General features: G+C 37.3%; 1 protein-coding gene across 1 annotated transcript; it reads left to right on the top strand.

Moving 5' to 3' along the window:
• Window positions 1–4,262: 4,262 nt before the first annotated feature.
• On the top strand, window positions 4,263–14,005 carry LOC126822129 (NFX1-type zinc finger-containing protein 1). The gene is made up of 2 exons (XM_050550905.2): window positions 4,263–9,950; window positions 10,812–14,005. The coding sequence occupies exon 1, from the start codon at window positions 4,482–4,484 to the stop codon at window positions 9,918–9,920; it is 5,439 nt and encodes a 1,812-aa protein (XP_050406862.2). The 5' UTR covers window positions 4,263–4,481; the 3' UTR covers window positions 9,921–9,950; window positions 10,812–14,005.
• Window positions 14,006–17,832: the final 3,827 nt, after the last annotated feature.

Below are 17,832 nucleotides of genomic sequence, written 5' to 3'. Positions count from 1 at the left end.
CAAAACAATACCCAAAGTCAACCCACTGGGCCCACGATTTGACTATAAGCTTGCAATACGAAACCTATTACCATACAGTGTGAAACAAGAGATTGGCCAACATAGTGATGTGTACATGTATGTGTAATACTATAGGGTTATTTTAGTTCTATGGAAGGTGTTCTGTTTAATGCAGAAATTTGTTACCTACATGATATGTCGAAAATTAGGCCAGGTAAGTACCTTGCATTATTCTAATACTTTCTTTGACTAACTCACCGACAGTTATGCCAGTATCCATTTCTGATATGGGTGTTACTATCTTCCAGGCAACTGTGTGGTACCATGGGTCTTCTGTCAGACGTGGAGAGCGGACCATTGTCAAACCGGTCGCCACATCCTACGTATGACCCGTGCATCTTTTCTTACTACATATCTTATAGTAGCCTTGTGATCGTCTAGAATCTGTCTCTAGCGGTCTTTGCTTCCCTCTCACGTTGTGTATTTACTTTTACTGTTTTCTTAAGACGTTTGTCTTACCAGGAATAACAATGCAACAGTTAGTTTTTACATTTTACATATCATAGCTACTTACATGTGGTACAAGCATAGTATAGATTACAATACTAAAGTCATACCCAAACACTAGCCAGCCAGCCATTACAAGATAATCAGAATTTCTTTGTTCATTTGATTGACCCTAATGGTCTTCCGTACACATCAAATAATATGGTACAGATACAGGATTTTGCTACAAATTCAAAGAGTCAAACCCCAACAATTAAACCATATTGACCTGTCATGAGAATCTTGCTTTATTCGAATTGAAATATTTCTTCAGAGCTTCTCTTTGCAATTTAGCGCTGAGTGTAGCATTTCCAGATGATGTTGGCTAAAGTTCTTGATTCTCTTCTTGATCCAATAATCCCTTTTGCATTCCACATTTAACCAACAAAACATTGTGTAAGTAGCAGACTGTCGGTTTACAACCTTATCAGAGGACAAGCAAATTGTTGTCAAGAATACGCGTAATCTAGCGAGGAATGCCAAAAGCGTTTTCGACAAACCGTCTAGCACGAGAAAATCAATTATATTCGTATCTTCGTTCATACTGAAATTGCCTATGAAAGAAGTTCACCCTGAACATTTCTTCATCCTCTTGCTGAAACTCTTTCCGAAATTTGATTCTACGCCTTGTACGACATTCCCTATATCTTTGAAATCATTGATAAGTTAAGGGCATATTGCGCCTTTATGTCGCCATCTTGTCTCTTCTGAACAAATGTTTGACGATTGCGCTAAACATTCTTCGTTTTCGAGAAATTTAAGAAAATAAAACATTTGTTTGTTAAACGCCAAAGAATTTTCGTCGGTCTACGTTGGACTGTCCAGTCACAGTCAATTCTCTACGAAAGCACCGCAAAGAAGGCCTCAGAATGGACGTTATCAGTAGTGGAAACGTGCATGTGTCCGCCTAGTCATTATTTAATTCAAATTGCTGTTTGAAGTGTTATTTTACGTGTACAAAGATGGTGGTTCACTGTGTACTCGTTGTTGAGCTGGTAAAAGAGCATGTGGAGTTATAGTTCAAATTCGTGTTCTGGGATCTCCGTTAATATTTAACTGAATTTTGGCTCTTTGTTGATATAATATCAATGAAAATTATATTTTTCAGAAAATATATTTGTTCAGTGTTAGAGACCACTCTCGTGTTAGTTGGGATTCTGATAGGTTTCAGCTGAATTGTTGTACTTTTTTGACTTCTAGACAATGAACATTCTGTAAATAATTTTTCTGTAGTTTATATTCAGGCTAAACTGTGTGGTTATTTATTGGAGGTTGGCACCCTGCTGTATATAGTTACAGATCAAAGTGAAGTTAAACTCGGTAATTTTACTGTGATAGTCATGTAAATTTTACAGTATGTTTTATTATTTTATAGTGTATTAAATATTTGTTATAAATACCAATAGTTTTTATACGCCCACATTTTCATATGGGCGTATATTGTCGTCCCCCTGTCCGTCCGGACATCCGTCCACAATTTGTTTGTGGACTCTACAGGTCACAGTTTTTATCCGATTTTGACGGAAATTGAAATATAGGTCTATCTCCCAAAGATCTCGGTTCATTTCGATATTGGCATGTATCGGACCATAACTTCGTGGATTATGGCCCCTGATTGTACGAAATATCACGTTTTTAGCTTGTGGACACTCTTGAGGTCACAATTTTGATTTTGGTGAAACTTGAAATGCATGTGTATAATCGAAATAGCTTGTTTCTTTTCGACATTTGCGCATATCGGATCCTAACTTCCTAAATTATTGGCCCTGATTGTATGAAAAGTCGCGTTTTTAGCTTGTGGTCCCTCTATAGTTCGAATTTTGTGAAAATCGGAACAAATGGCAAATAGTGTAAAATATGGTATATTAAGGTTGTGGACACTCTAGAGGTCACAATTTTGATGCGAATTTGATGAACCTTGAAATGCATGCTTATAACCCAAAGATCTCGGTTCCTGTCGGTATTCGCGCATATAGGATCGTAACTTCCTGAATTATGGCCCTTGGTTGAACGAAAAATCACGTTTTGAGCTTGTGGTCCACAATTTTTAACCAATTTAAACAAACAAACGTGTGAATATATAACAGTTATACACTAATGATGGTTGAGTCCGAATTTTGTGAAAATCGGACAAAAACTGACGGACAAAATGGCCTCCCCTTGTACCCAAATAGTGTGAATATATGGTATATCAAGGTTTTGGCCCCTCTAGAGACCACAGTTTTTATCCGATTTGGATGAAACTTTAAATATATTTTTTTATCATAAAGATCTTGGTTCCTGTTGATAATCACACATATCCGAAAGTAACTTCTTTGATTATGGCCCCTGATTGGTTGAAAATTCGCATTTTTAGCTTGTGGATTCTCTAGAAGTCACTTTTTTTTTCCGATTTTCAAAACAGTTTAGATATATCACTATTCCACCATATTGAAAGTTGAATTGGAATTTCGGGGAAATTCGTTTTTGTTGTTAGCTTGTTTGCTATCCATCTCTTGCAAAATGTGGGCGTATCCTGCCTGGCAGCCGCTGGTTAATTAATTCTTAGTTATAAAGGATTTTAAATCACGTCTCTTTATTGCATTATTCTGGTTAACTTTGGTACATTCTCATTACTATTCGCTATTTTATTTTAGATATTTCACAAGTGCATATATTTGTTCAAATTACAAAGGATGTAATGTAATTTATAACTCATTTGAGTAAGCTAACAGACCCCTTTCTAGCCCAACAATGTTTCGGGGAGGCACGGAACTCTGGGCGCGCCTCTAGAGTGCCCCCCCCCCCCCCGACGATTTTGGAAAATAATGTTTTAAGGCTGAATTTGAGATATTGGCGCATAATGATATTTTGATATAAACATCCTAAACATTTGAAGGAAGGAATTACGAATTCATTCGTGGGCGCCATACCAATCTTACTCGGCATTATTGGACCCCCGCCAGTTATATTACGGGTGCCCATGATCTCGTCGTTGGCGGCCCACCAATCACGGCATTATGGGCGCACCTCTGTTATGAGGCACCCAACCAATCATGCCGTTTTGGGCGCCCCATTGATCAAGCCGTCGACGCCCAACCAATCTCACTCGGCATTGTGCATTATGTGCGGCCCGACAATCATATATTATCATTATAAGGCGCCCCACCAATCATGTATGGGCGCCCCTCCGAGATAAGGCACCCACAGATCCCGCCGATTTTGGCGCCCAATCAATCAAATTGTGGTGTTAATCGTGTGATTCATTATGAGGTGCCTTACAATCTGGGGCGCCTCATATATAACGATATGTTTGGCGATGCACCCATAAAACTAAATGTCACTCGGCTTTATGGGGCGCCCACACTGATATGGGCACGTTGGTCGTTGGCTTTGTATTTTGTCCAATGAAAAGGGCGCCCATTGGGAGCGCCGATTTTTTTTCCAGGGGGCAGCTGTCAATGGAGTTTCAGATTAATGGAACTTCTGGCCAGCTGATCGTCGGACCAAAATTCCTCCGGAGTAGCCGACCATTGTCAAATATTGTACGATTTCTACTCACGGGGTGCTCAAATCGAACCACACTGGTAAATATGAAATGCTATTCGTACTTAAAATTGATGATCTAGATGTGTACGACCTGTCTATCTGTCACACATATCATGACTGAGGATTTGATTCTAATTACCAATCTGCTGCTGTTCTGCGACGAGTTGACGGCGCGGTGTTGCCACAGCCAGTCACGAGAATTATATTTCCCTTCTGTATCTTTGTAACAGATCTTTGACGCTTTCTGATCGTTAGTAGCAGATGTGTGGCGCTTGATAATCGATCGAGAAACGGTTGTAACGAATAAACTGACCCCAGATCCGGAAAGTGAACTCGACTTTGTTGTAGTAACATCAGCTTGATCCTTTCTCTCTTTTTTTCAGTCAGCTTGAATAAAGATATAAAAAATGAGCGGGCCTATCCGTAAATTGATGAACCGTATCGATCGGGAAAAAGAGAAGAATATCCGTGACAGCTTACCATCTCCTGGGGATCGCCACCTGGGGACAGATGTTCTTTCACGAGAACCACAAATAGATCAGCCTATTATTGGTGGTAGTGACCAAAGACATACAAGTCACCCATGCCAGATACGAAAAATTCCATATGCAGCACTCGATAGTAGAAGAGGTTCGCCCAATACAAGAAACAACCAAAACCGGGAATGGAACAGGACCCCAAATTTTTGGAATATTACGCAACTACATGAATTTGACCTGAAGGATTCGGCACACATTCTTATTACATTAGGTCATGATTACAGTCGACTACACGAACTTTTAAACGCACAGCGACAAGATAAAGAATCCGTCAGGCTAACTCTTTCGATACTAGCTAAGGCATGCACATGTTTTTCCCTTCCACAAAATCTTAACATAATCTTGGGTACATTACATCGTTCGTTATTTTTCACCAGGCAGATAAGTAATGTAATACTGGGCATTAGTAGGGCAGATGGCAAAGAGGCACAGCGAAAAACTATCTTAAATATAATTTGTATTCTGCGTGAGCTGTTTATTCGAATACCGGGGCCAATTGCAAATCAAAGCGGTGTGTTAATTTTATTACGTAGAGAAATAGAGATTCTACAAGAAACTACAGAAGTTATTGACGAGGATATCATCGCAAATTTGGAAGAAGTCCTTGATTTAGAAAGGATAAAGCGCAAGAATCTGAAAGCAGATCCTCAAAGAATACTACATAAGGATTCAGATGGTGAAGGTGATGCCCCCAATGACTACCGGGAAATGTCGTTGTTGCCAACATTGGATGATTTAAACGCTAATATAAAGCCGTTCTTGAGAAAAAACAAGGTTAAAGGAAGGTATGATGATGTGAATCATTACTTAGATGTACAGTTTCGCTTACTTAGAGAAGATTTTATACAACCTCTTCGTGACGGTATAGCTAAATATCAAGCAACATTAGGGGACTCTACGCAACGGTTACAAGATATACACGTTTACAATAATGTGACTTTTGTTCGACCTAATTTTACACATACAGGCATTCTTTATCGTTTACGTTTTGACACATCACGCTTGAAACTAAAAAACTGGACCTCATCTAAACGGTTAATTTATGGTTCTTTGGTGTGTCTATCTTCTGACAACTTCAAAACCTTCTATAATGCCACGGTATCTGATAGTGATAGGGAGCTTATAGCTGATGGCTACATAGATCTAAAGTTCGAGCATGATATTGAAGAAATTAACTCCATCGATCCAGATCAGCGATTCATTATGGTGGAATCTACGGCATTTTATGAAGCATACAGACATGTGCTCAAAGGACTCCAATGCTTAACGGCTTTGCCATTTGAAAATCATCTCGTACAATGTCATAATGTCGTCGACGCGCCAGAGTATATAAAAAGAATTCCTGGGGCACGAATAGATTTGCGACCTTTGGTTGATTTAAAGGATAAAAACAATCACAGTGTTTCACAAGTGAATGTTTTAGACCCAGAGTCATGGCCATCACACGAATTGCTTAAATTAGATGAATCCCAATACAGAGCCCTGCAAACAGCTTTAACAAAGGAATTTTCAGTAATTCAGGGTCCACCCGGTACTGGTAAAACTTATGTTGGATTAAAGATTGTTAAAGCTTTGCTACATAATTCTAATGATTGGATTAAGGAAGACATCAATAAAAAACCAATTCTGATAGTATGTTATACAAATCATGCTTTGGATCAATTCTTAACAGGAATCCTTCAATTTCACAACGAAGGTGTTATTCGAGTCGGGGGGAGAATATCTGATACCAACCTAGAAAAGTATTCTTTAAAAACCCGGAAGAATGAGGCGCGGTGCGTCGGTCATTATAAAGACCTGGGTCGAATTAGTTGTACTTATGCTGAAGACCTTGATCACTTAAAACAACGTACGGATGATATATCTTCACGCATTGATACTTCCGAAAACCATGTTCTTTCATGGAACATCCTTTGCAACGTCATGTCTCCACGACATAAACGACAATTTGAAGCCATTACAATAGTCACAAAAAATAATATAATGGCTACACTTTTTGCATGGCTAGGAATAGGATTAGGAAACTTGTGTGGTCTGAAATCCGTTAAGAAAAGTTCACAACAAAATAGTGAACATAAAGGAGGCGGGGTTATAAACGTTACTGGAGATTATGACATTGAACGGAACAAAAGGATTCTGCATGAAGATGAATCAACCGACGAAATATATACACACCCCAAAGATACTGATAGCTTTAACACGTTTCAAGAGGAGGCCGGGTTCCAACTAGACAGGAAGCAGTACAATAAACTTAACCGAAAATTAGAACAAAATATAAAATCTGTTACCAAACTTAAAGCAGCTGAGCCTGAATCGGTAAAAAACGTATGGAGTGTTGATTCCACTACACGATGGAAACTCTATAAATATTGGGTTTCTCAATACCGCCAACAGCTAAGGCAAGATTATTTAGACTACTGTACCGAATATATGGACACCGTCACTAGTCAGAGGGAAGTGGTACTCTTGAAAGAGAAACTCATCTTGGCTAAAGCTTCCATTATTGCCATGACCACATCAGGAGCTGCACGATATCATACCATACTCCAAGAAATAAGTCCTAGGATAACCATTGTTGAGGAAGCAGCCGAAGTGTTAGAAGGACACATTATTACATCTCTTACAGAACAATGTGAACATCTAATACTCATAGGAGATCACAAGCAATTAAGGCCTAATCCAAATGTTTACCAGCTGGCTACAAAATTTAATTTAGATCTATCCCTCTTTGAAAGAATGATAAATAATGATGTTCCCTGTGATGGTCTTGATCTTCAACATAGAATGAGACCAGAAATATCCAAACTTATGAAGCATATTTACCCCAATCTAAAAGATCACACATCTGTTTATAATAGAAAACACATTAAAGGCATGTCAAAAGACGTATTTTTCATTAATCATAATCACGCAGAGGAACATGACACAGAAAGGAGAAGTCACTCAAATCTCTACGAAGTTCAGTTCGTGATACGATTAACTGAATATCTTTTAAAACAAGGGTATGGTCCAGAGTGTATAACAATTCTAACAACATACACCGGTCAATTGCTATTATTTAAGCAAAGGATGCCTAAAAGTCAGTTTGAAGTAATCAAAGTCACATCGGTCGATAATTACCAAGGAGAGGAAAATGAAATTATTATTTTATCTTTAGTGCGTAGTAACTTGGAAGACAATATCGGTTTCTTGAAGATTGAAAACCGGGTATGTGTAGCTTTGTCAAGAGCAAGGAACGGTCTCTATGTTATAGGGAATTTTGATATGCTTGGATATAAAAGTTCATTATGGCGGGATATGGTGAAGACTTCAAAGACATCATGCGAATTTGGAGAAGTGCTATTGTTACGATGCCAGAACCACCCTGGTGATCCCGGAATTGAGGTCAGCACACCAGAAGATTTTCAAAAAGCCCCAGATGGGGGGTGTCAAAAGAAATGTTTTGCCAGATTAGACTGTGGCCATGCCTGTGCAATGTCATGCCACCCAGTAGATTTGGAACACAAGAAGTATCAATGTCACAAACCATGTTCTGAAACATGTGTAGAGGGTCATCCATGTCAACTTAAATGTTTTCAAAAATGCCTGTGTCCAGTGCCTGTGGAGAAAACTATACCACAATGTGGACATATCGAACAAGTCCCATGTCATATGCCTCCCGAAGACCACGATTGTTTACACCCCTGCCAAAAGGTATGTGTAGCAGGCCATCCGTGTAATTTGAAATGCTTTGAAGTATGTAAATGTTCGAAACTTGTTGCTAAAGTTATACCATACTGTCATCATATTGAACAAGTCCCATGCCATTTGTCTCCGGAAGACCACGCTTGTTTACACCCCTGCCAAAAGTTATGTGTAGCAGGCCATCCGTGTAATTTGAAATGTTTTGAAGTATGTAAATGTCCTAAACTCGTTGCTAAAGTTATGCCTGGCTGTCATCATACTGAGCAAGTACCCTGCTATAAGAAACCCAGTGAACACGCATGCCAACAACCGTGTGTGAAGATACTTTCTTGTGGGCATAACTGTGGAAACATTTGCAGTAGAAGCCACGAATGTAAAACAATCGAACAAAAGACTTTGCATTGTGGGCACACTGGTGAAGTGAAGTGCACCGACCTGGAAAGGGCAATTTGCAATGCACACTGTAAAAAGAAACTAAAATGTGGACATGAGTGTCAAGGAACCTGCAATGAATGTATGACACAAAGACTCCATAAAGCATGCAGTTGTACGAATAATTTAGCAAACTCTCCGTTAAGCCCAGCTGTTTGCAAAAGGAAATGTCAACACGTTCCACAAAAAGCCAAATCAGATGAATTCTACAATCCATGTAAAAAACCATGTCCTTGGTTTTGTAAACATCACCAATGCGGAAAAGGCTGTTCTGAAAGATGTACTCTACCACCGTGTGAACAACCATGTGAGAAGACTTTAGGGTGTGGTCATATCTGCATCGGGCTGTGTGGTGAACCTTGTCCACGCTACTGTAGAATCTGTGATGCTGAAGTTGTCACTGAAATTTTCTTTGGACCAGAAAATTCTCCAGATGCACGATTTGTTATGTTGATAGATTGTCAACATATATTTGAGTATAACATCCTGGATAAGTTTATGGATTCAACCACCGACTTCCGGTGTATCATCTGTGAAACACCAATTAAGCGAAGTTTACGATATGGTACCACCATTGGAGAAACTGAATTGGTATTACAACGCAAACAAGATTTTCTAAAAGGCTTAGATAACGCTACGACCAGAGTACAAACTTTGCCCGAGACAAGTCCTTCTATTTCAACATTCTTACAAGAAGTATTACATAACTTTAATAGGCTGCTTAATTCTTGTAGAACGGAAACTGAAGTGGTAACCCTCGAAAACCAATTAGAACTTGTGGTCAAGGCCGTGGTTACTCATGTGCATTTTCTTAATATAACGTATAACATGGATATCCTTACGGCACGTCTACATGATGACATAGATGTGGTAAAAAAGCATTTTTACCAGTTTATTAAATGGCTGCAATTAAAGCGGGTAGTGTTGAGTGATCAAGAAACTGATGACGCAAAACATGAATTTATTCGACAGAGCTTAGCATACCAATTAATTATTTTTGAAAGTAAGATAAATGCACAGAAGCTTTCAGGTACAACGAAGCTAGACGTTTATACCTGTAAATCCATCATTACAAAAGGGCTACCACTCACGGAACAGAACATAGAGTATTTAAAAACCACCATTAATAATTTGAAAGAAATGGTGCCATCAGCCGATGACTGTATTATTGATGTTGATTTGGAGATGTAGATACATTTACAGTATAAATATAGCTATCTGGTAAGTATTTGCTATATTTATTCACACACACACACCCACACACACATACACACACAAATATATATCCAAAAATATTAGCAAAACCGTAAAGATGCTACCTTGTTTCACGGTAAATGATGAAAAGATAAAAGGTATGCCGACACAAACTGATTTCAACACTGGTTTAATAACATTTTAAGATTTTAAAGTACTTTTCATCCGTCTTGGGACTATTCATAAATAATGTCATTCTACTATTAAAAGTTTAGAATATATTGTTTGATAAAACAAAAAATCAAATATTTTAACCAATTTTTTCTTCTTCTTTTCAGACCATTTTGTTGCGTTTTTCATATTAGAAAATAATTGTTTTCAGTAGACTTCTATAGTAGCCTACGGGGTCTACTTCTGGGAGACACGTTGGCTCGCTAACCTGGAGGTCCAAGAAAGTTCATCGGGATTTTCCGGCTTGATGCAAGACCGAGGGACAACGTATAGTCGTGCGTGCGGATGTTTAAAAAAACCGAGGTCCCGTTTACACATGGGCGTGCACGTTAAAGAGTAGGCTGTAGCGCCGCTGTCCGAGCAAACCTTCCCTCATAGTACACTGTATGTCCGTCTTCATTAGCCCAGTCGGAGCAAAACAGAAGGACGTTAAACCCCATCAAAATGTATATGAAATATCGTATTCAGTGTAGACCAGTCTACCTGATATCACTCTGAACATCCCGGCAAACTTTATACCATGCCGACTTCTTCTAGTATACATCTTCTGTTTTTCCATCATTTGTTAACAATGAGACAACACATTTTCAACATTATATGTAATGGTACAGTCACAACACACAGTAAACTGAATTATGCTCACTTCTTTTTTTTCAGGGGATGGCGCTTACTGGTAGTCGTTTACCATGCATTGTTCAACATATTGCTGAAGTTACCAAACAGTACAGAAAATCTTTTTTAGTATAGAGTACCGTTTTTATACGCCCACATTGAAATGTGATCGTATATTGTCGTTGCCCCCGTCCGTCCGTCCGTCCGTCGGTCCGGCGGTCCGTCGGTCCGGCGTCCACAATTGCTTGTGGACGCTCTAGAGGTTAAAGTTAATAACTGATTGACTTTAAATTTATACACAGTGTTTAAGGTCATGAGACGAAGAAGCCTATTGATTTTCAGCGATTTCCGATAAATACTGCCAGAGTTATGGCCCTTGATCACTTCAAAAAATATTGTGGACGCTCTAAAGGCCAAAGTTAATATCCGATTGACTTTAAATTTATACACAGTGTTTGAGGCCATGAGACGAAGAAGCCTATTGATTTTCAACGATTTCCGATAATTACTGCCAGAGTTATGGCCCTTGATCACTTCAAAAAATCTTGTAGATGCTCTAGAGGCTAAAGTTAACATCCGATTGACATTAAATTTATACACAGTGTTTAAGGTCATGAGATGATGAATCCTATTGGTTTTCAGCGATTTCTGATAATTACTGCCAGAGTTATGGCCCTTGATAACTTAAAAAAATCTTGTGGATGCTCTAGAAGCGAAAGTTAATATTCGATTGACTTTATATTTATACACAGTGTTTAAGGTCATGAGACGAAGAAGCCTATTGATTTTCAGCGATTTCCAATATTTGCTGCCAGAGTTATGGCCCTTGATCACTTTGAAAAATCTTGTGGACGCTCTAGAGGCCAAAGTTAATATCCGATTGATATCAATTTATACACAGTGTTTAAGGTCATGAAACGAAGAAGCCTATTGATTTTCAGCGATTTCCGATAATTACTGCCAGAGTTATGGCCCTTGATCACTTCAAAGAATCTTGTGGATGCTCTAGAGGCTAAAGTTAATATCCGATTGAGTGTAAATTTATACACAGTGTTTGAGGTCATGAGACGAAGATTCCTATTGATTTTCAACGATTTCCGATAATTACTGCCAAAGTTATGGCCCTTGATCACTTTGCAAAATCTTGTGATGCTCTAAAGGCTAAAGTTATAATCTGATTGACTTCAGATTGATACACAGAGTTTAAGATCTTGAGACGAACAAGTTTATTGATTTTCAATGAATTTTTATGACTTAAACAGTTAAATCCATGATATTAATAGCTTTGCATACAAAACGTTAGCATGGGGCAGAACTTTATAAAAACCAAACAAATTCTAATAGTTTTCTGATAATTACTTCGTGAGTTGTTGCTCTTAATCAGATTTTAGTGTATTATAAATGTTTCATTACCGAAAAAAGTAAAAATATGCGACAACCCTTGTTGACTGCCCGGACGATTTAGTTGCTGTGGGCGTATGTTTCGTTGCCTGGCAACCTATCTTATATTCTAATGAGTATTTCTATTTTAAGAGATCAATTGTAACTGCTATTGTAATATTTTGTTCTCTCATGCTTTTTATACAAAGGGATATCGCTTTCTTTGTATTTGACTTATTCTTGTTTACTTTCAAAAACTTTAGACGAAACTTTGTTTGATCCGTATGTTGTTTTTTTTTTAAAATTTAAAATACTAAATATTTCGATATACCAAATGATCGTTTTATTTATAATAGTATATGGGTGCAGTGCTTCTTGTGTATTTATTAATCATTTGTATGTACAATAATTTTGATTCAGGTAAGAGCGAAGGGGGACTTATCGATTCCACAGTATGCTGTTTATTTCGTTATATGTTGGAGTTTGAGTGACATACCTAAACCCAATTTCATTTGCAGCGTCCTGTGAAGTGCTTCTTTAAGGCAAACCTTTTTTAGAGTTACCTCCCATCAATCTAAATTTGTTTGAAATATTATACAAAAAAAAGGTCACCTTTAGAAAAATAAGCACCCCCACCCCCTCCCCCCAAAAAAGCAACCAACATTGTGCATGTTAGGCCTAAACAAGAGAGAACTCTTTTTATGGCTGCAATGTTTGAAACAGCTGTTCCTATGTAGATGTAAATTACGGAAAATATTCTTATTTGTAGTTTTAGAAATGAATCCGTGGTTGCCATACCCGAGAAATGAAATAAAAAGGGGGTTTAGCGTAGGCTAATACATATCTACGAAGACTGGGCTAATGCAGACGGCTGTACGCCTTATAGTGTGCTTTGAGGGGGTGGGGCAGTGGAGGGGCTACGGCATACTCTTATTTCAATAATTATTAGGATCAAACAGTCCTATATCGCCATAGAAAAAGACAATATCAAAGTCAAGGTGGTATTATTTACCTTTTATCACCCAATAATACATTCTACAGTAGATATCGCTTGTGTGATAAATTTCATAATCTACTGCGATATCTCCTTTTTTATTAAAAGTAACTCCTTTTTTATTAAAAATAAATTGTTTTTATTTAACTGACTTTGATGGAAACACTGGGTCAATATAAAGGACTTTGTAATGGTTGAATTGCTGTCGAAAAATGATGTATCACTACGCCGTAATGTAATCAGGTTCAGTAAAAGTCTATAGCAAAGAATTATATTTATTTGTTTGTGCACATAAGAAAGGATTGGGTGATAAATAAAATCTCGTTTTTTGTTACTTTATCAACTTGTGTTGATATTTTTTGATATCAAATAAGACTTGTAGGAGATTCTATATTATATTATTATATGTATGGTGTTACATTAGTGAGGTGAAGAAGCGTATTTAATTTCATCAATTTCCGTCAATTTCCACCAATTACTTCTAGAGTTATGACCCTTGTTTCACTTTGTAGAACCTTGTGACCGATCCAACGACAAAAATTATCATGATTGTAGGAAATTGATATCACTGTCTTATAAATGCCCCCATTACAAACAAAAGAATAAATATGAGACGACCCTTGTCGACTGTACGGACGTTTTAGCCGTTGGGGGTGCATGTTTCGTTGCCTGGCAACCTTTCTTTGTATAATTTAAAAATGCAAAATTAAATTTTGGGGCATTCTGACGCATTGCGTCTTTACAAACAGCGTTCTCAGTGAAATTTCACCCGGGCGCTGAAAATGTCATCATTGCTGTGGAATTTATCGTCTTTAATGTGATCCTACTTTTTTAAATTTTATTAAAAATAATATTTGAACTCAAATTATGGTTATTGTTATTTTTTAAGACTCACTATTTCAGAAATTCTAAAAATAGAAGTCATTTTACAATTCTCCGAAATTGAAAGACGCGATTGTCAGGTCAGATGGCGTAATACTTTACAATATTATCGGACGTACAAACAGTATAGTGTGATATTATTAGAGCTTGTACAACGAAAGCAGATTGGCATCTAATGGGAGACCCAGAGAAAGCGAGAGAGGGGGGGGGGGCTTAACATTCAATCGACAAAAACTAGGTCATTTCAGAACTAACGTAAGGTTCAATTTTATTTCAATAATTTGCTTGCGCCTAAAGAGGTGTTTAGTGGTAGAAGAAAGCCCACCCTGTTGGGCAAGCGACCCTATTCACTGTCACGTACAATCCAGGAATCGAGATCAAGCGACGTGACTCAATGACAGACCTTATGATCAAAAAACGCACGCAATAAACCAGTCGGCTTCCCAACCACCCAAAACGCTTATGATAATGCTTACTCCAGTGCATATTACGTCTTGCTTATTGCCTAATTGCATAAAATGTAAAATCTATGACTTATTTTAATTTGTTCCAATTGATTTACTATCATGTTTTGATATTAGAGCAGATTATATTTAGTTTAATAAATGTTTTGACGTTCACAAATGTTACAAGGTGGGGGGTGGTGGGGGGGTAAAATTATAACTATCATTACGGTAACAAATGGCGTTTATTTTACAATAATCGGTCCCTGAATAAAGAACGGAAGCTGTAGATTATAACGAAATTCCGACTGACATCTAATGAGAGAGAGAGAGGCCGGGGCATGGGGTTATCGTTCACTCGTCACAAACTAGGTCATTTCAGGACTAACATATGGTTTAATTTGATTTCAATAATTCGCTTGCGCGTAGGGGTCTTTAGCCGGGGAGGAAACCGGAGGACCCGGAGAAAACCCGGAGAAAACCCACGAGGTTAGACAGGCGACCCTACTCCTTGTTACGTACAACCGGGGATTCGAAACCACGCCAGTTGACTCAATGACGGGTCTTATGATACAGCACGCACGTGCTAACCATTCGGCCCCCCACTCCCTCCTGCAAATGTAGGTTGTGAAATAATCAAGATTGCTATACTAATTGGTAGACATGCGTTTTTACATAGATGGCCACCAAAATATATACTTCAAGAAGTGGGACTTAAAAATGTAAAAAAAAAATAGCAGTGCTTTTGTCCGGAACGTTTCACATCAACTTGTTAAGCTGTCTAACATTAAATATTATTATTATTATTATTATATAGATGTACACTATGTATTAGCGTATCGGGTCGTCATTTAATCCAATTTTTTTTAAGTATTTATGATGAATTGAAAATTTCGCAACATATATAAAGGGGGGGGGGTGGATAAAATGGGTCACTATTTAATCCGATTAAATCTAAGCCGGGAGAATTCCATTACGATTTTGCGATTCTCTTTTGACTACATAATATTATAACATTTATAAGCCGATTAAAATTGAAAGAATTGAAAATAGTGTAACTTACCAATAAAACTGATAAAGATTTATTTATCTATTGTTTGCATGTTTATTATAATATAATCTATAAATAGTACTTCAGTAACGAATAGCGATGTGCCACATATAAGTTGCCAAGCAAGGAACCAGAGGCCTGGTTATCTTGAAATCATAATTGGCACAAGTTTTGAAGTTTTACAAAGAATTTCAGCAGAATCTCACCAAGGATGATACAAAACTATCAAAACCTTTGAGTTTGATTGATGTCACAATTTTAAGGATTTGAAATTTTGACAAGAATAACTCTGTACATACAGGTTTACTATACAATTTGTTTTTTTAAAAGATTATGTAGTATCTGAGATATACTATTCTGTAATGAAAACTCACGAATCAAACCAAGAATACTCAACACAATATTTGGATTGAAGTCGGTGATTTCAAATTTAATGAGCTGACCCAAAGCTATCCCATTTTAAGAGTATTAAAATACCTCTTTAATATAGGCCTATACAACACATAATTCCGTTACCTTTCTTAAATTATTGAATATCAATTAATATCTTACTGTATTAATTTATCTACGTAAAAATCATTTTAAATGAACAAGACGGGCTTTATGCAAAACCTGTGGGGATTATATTAGAAAACTAGGCAATTCAACAATAAATATTTGGTGGATTAGTATCAAAGCTGTAAAATAATTCTAAGATTCGACAATCGTTTACAAAAAATTCCAAATTATCGTTTAATTCTGGCTCCGTTTATTCCCCTTTTAAAAATATAGATCATGTTTTATAAATGCCCGAAACAGTGATAATTCTCATGAGCTTCTGTTATCAAAAATATAAAACTACTAAATTCATACTACATGTAAATGCAAGCGATTTAGTTCAATGACACGCGTTATTCTCATTGAAACCTATGGCTTGACTCAGCTTGTTTACATCGCTTTTAGTGCACTGTATATCTATACAAAACGCAAACTGCAAATGAAAGTAGAAATTCTAGATAGTCGCCACCATTTATTACGTCATTATGATATGTATTTCCAAATATTGTAATTATAATATGGTCGTAAATGTTCGAAACGATATACTAGGAAGTGATCGATACTATATAATCGCATATTCTCATTGAAACCTATGACTTGACTCAGCTTGTTTTCATCGCTTTTAGTGCACCGTATATCTATACAAAACGCAAACTGAAAATGAAAGTAGAAATTCCAGGTAGTCGCCACCATTTATGACGTCATTATGATATGTATTTCCAAGTAGTGTAATTATATAATATGGTCGTAAATGTTCGAAACGATATACTAGGAAGTGATCGATACTATATAATTGCATATTCTCATTGAAACCTATGACTTGACTCGGCTTGTATACATCGCTTTTAGTGCACTGTATATCTATACAAAACGCAAACTGAAAATGAAAGTAGAAATTCCAGGTAGTCGCTATCATTTATGACGTCATTATGATATGTATTTCCAAATATTGTAATTACAATATGGTCGTAAATGTTCGATACAGCATACTAGGAAATGATCTATACCATATAATCGCATATTTTATCTCCATCTAATACACAGTTTACCGGATGCACAGGTTATGAAATTACATTAAATATTGAATGTAATTTGTATAATACAGTATCTCATTGTACGCAACGATACACGAGACGTCTGCTATAACCGCCGAGATTTAACCATTCATCCTTCTTCTTAGGAAATGTTTGTCATTGCATGGTGACTTAATAAATACTTTGGTAAGTACGCGGGGGGTTTAAGGGAAAGTTTGAAAATAACCAAGCTTCGGGTGAAACATAATTGACAAATGATTGAATATTTTTATTAACTTAATGAATATGCATTACCATTCTCGTAGATCAATAAATCAATAAAGTGGTTTATCAAATTGTTCCTTGTGATCCCTAGGGCAATATGAATCCTTCTGAGTGGGTCAACTTTGGGAATAGACCCGCTTCTTACTAGGTCAAATGTCACCATTGGTCCGCCACGCCATATCCACCCTAAATGCATATCTCAATACATACCATCGCTACAAGCACAAAATGTTTACTAATCCTTGCCAACAAACCCCCACCCCCACCCTCACCCCCGGGGGGAATATAATCAGGCTATAAAGCAAGGTATTGTCGCCGTTGCCATAAATTTCACACACTGGTCTACTTCTGGCAAAGTATTAGCACGAACGGTCGCCAAACACTACTGAATTTCAAAAGGTCCTTTTGAAGCTTGAAAATATTTTGGGTGCCGCATACCCTACCCTGACTTTACAGTACGTTTTCGGGAAAATGACGTCAT

Source organism: Patella vulgata, chromosome 1 (assembly GCF_932274485.2).
Source record: "Patella vulgata chromosome 1, xgPatVulg1.2, whole genome shotgun sequence".
Classification (NCBI taxonomy): Eukaryota; Metazoa; Mollusca; class Gastropoda; family Patellidae; genus Patella; species Patella vulgata.
This window is presented reverse-complemented; position numbering and strand designations above follow the sequence as displayed.

What these genes read in the sequence shown, in the direction of transcription:
- LOC126822129 (XM_050550905.2), top strand. Translation starts at nt 4,482, where the DNA reads ATGAGCGGGCCTATCCGTAAATTGATGAACCGTATCGATCGGGAAAAA.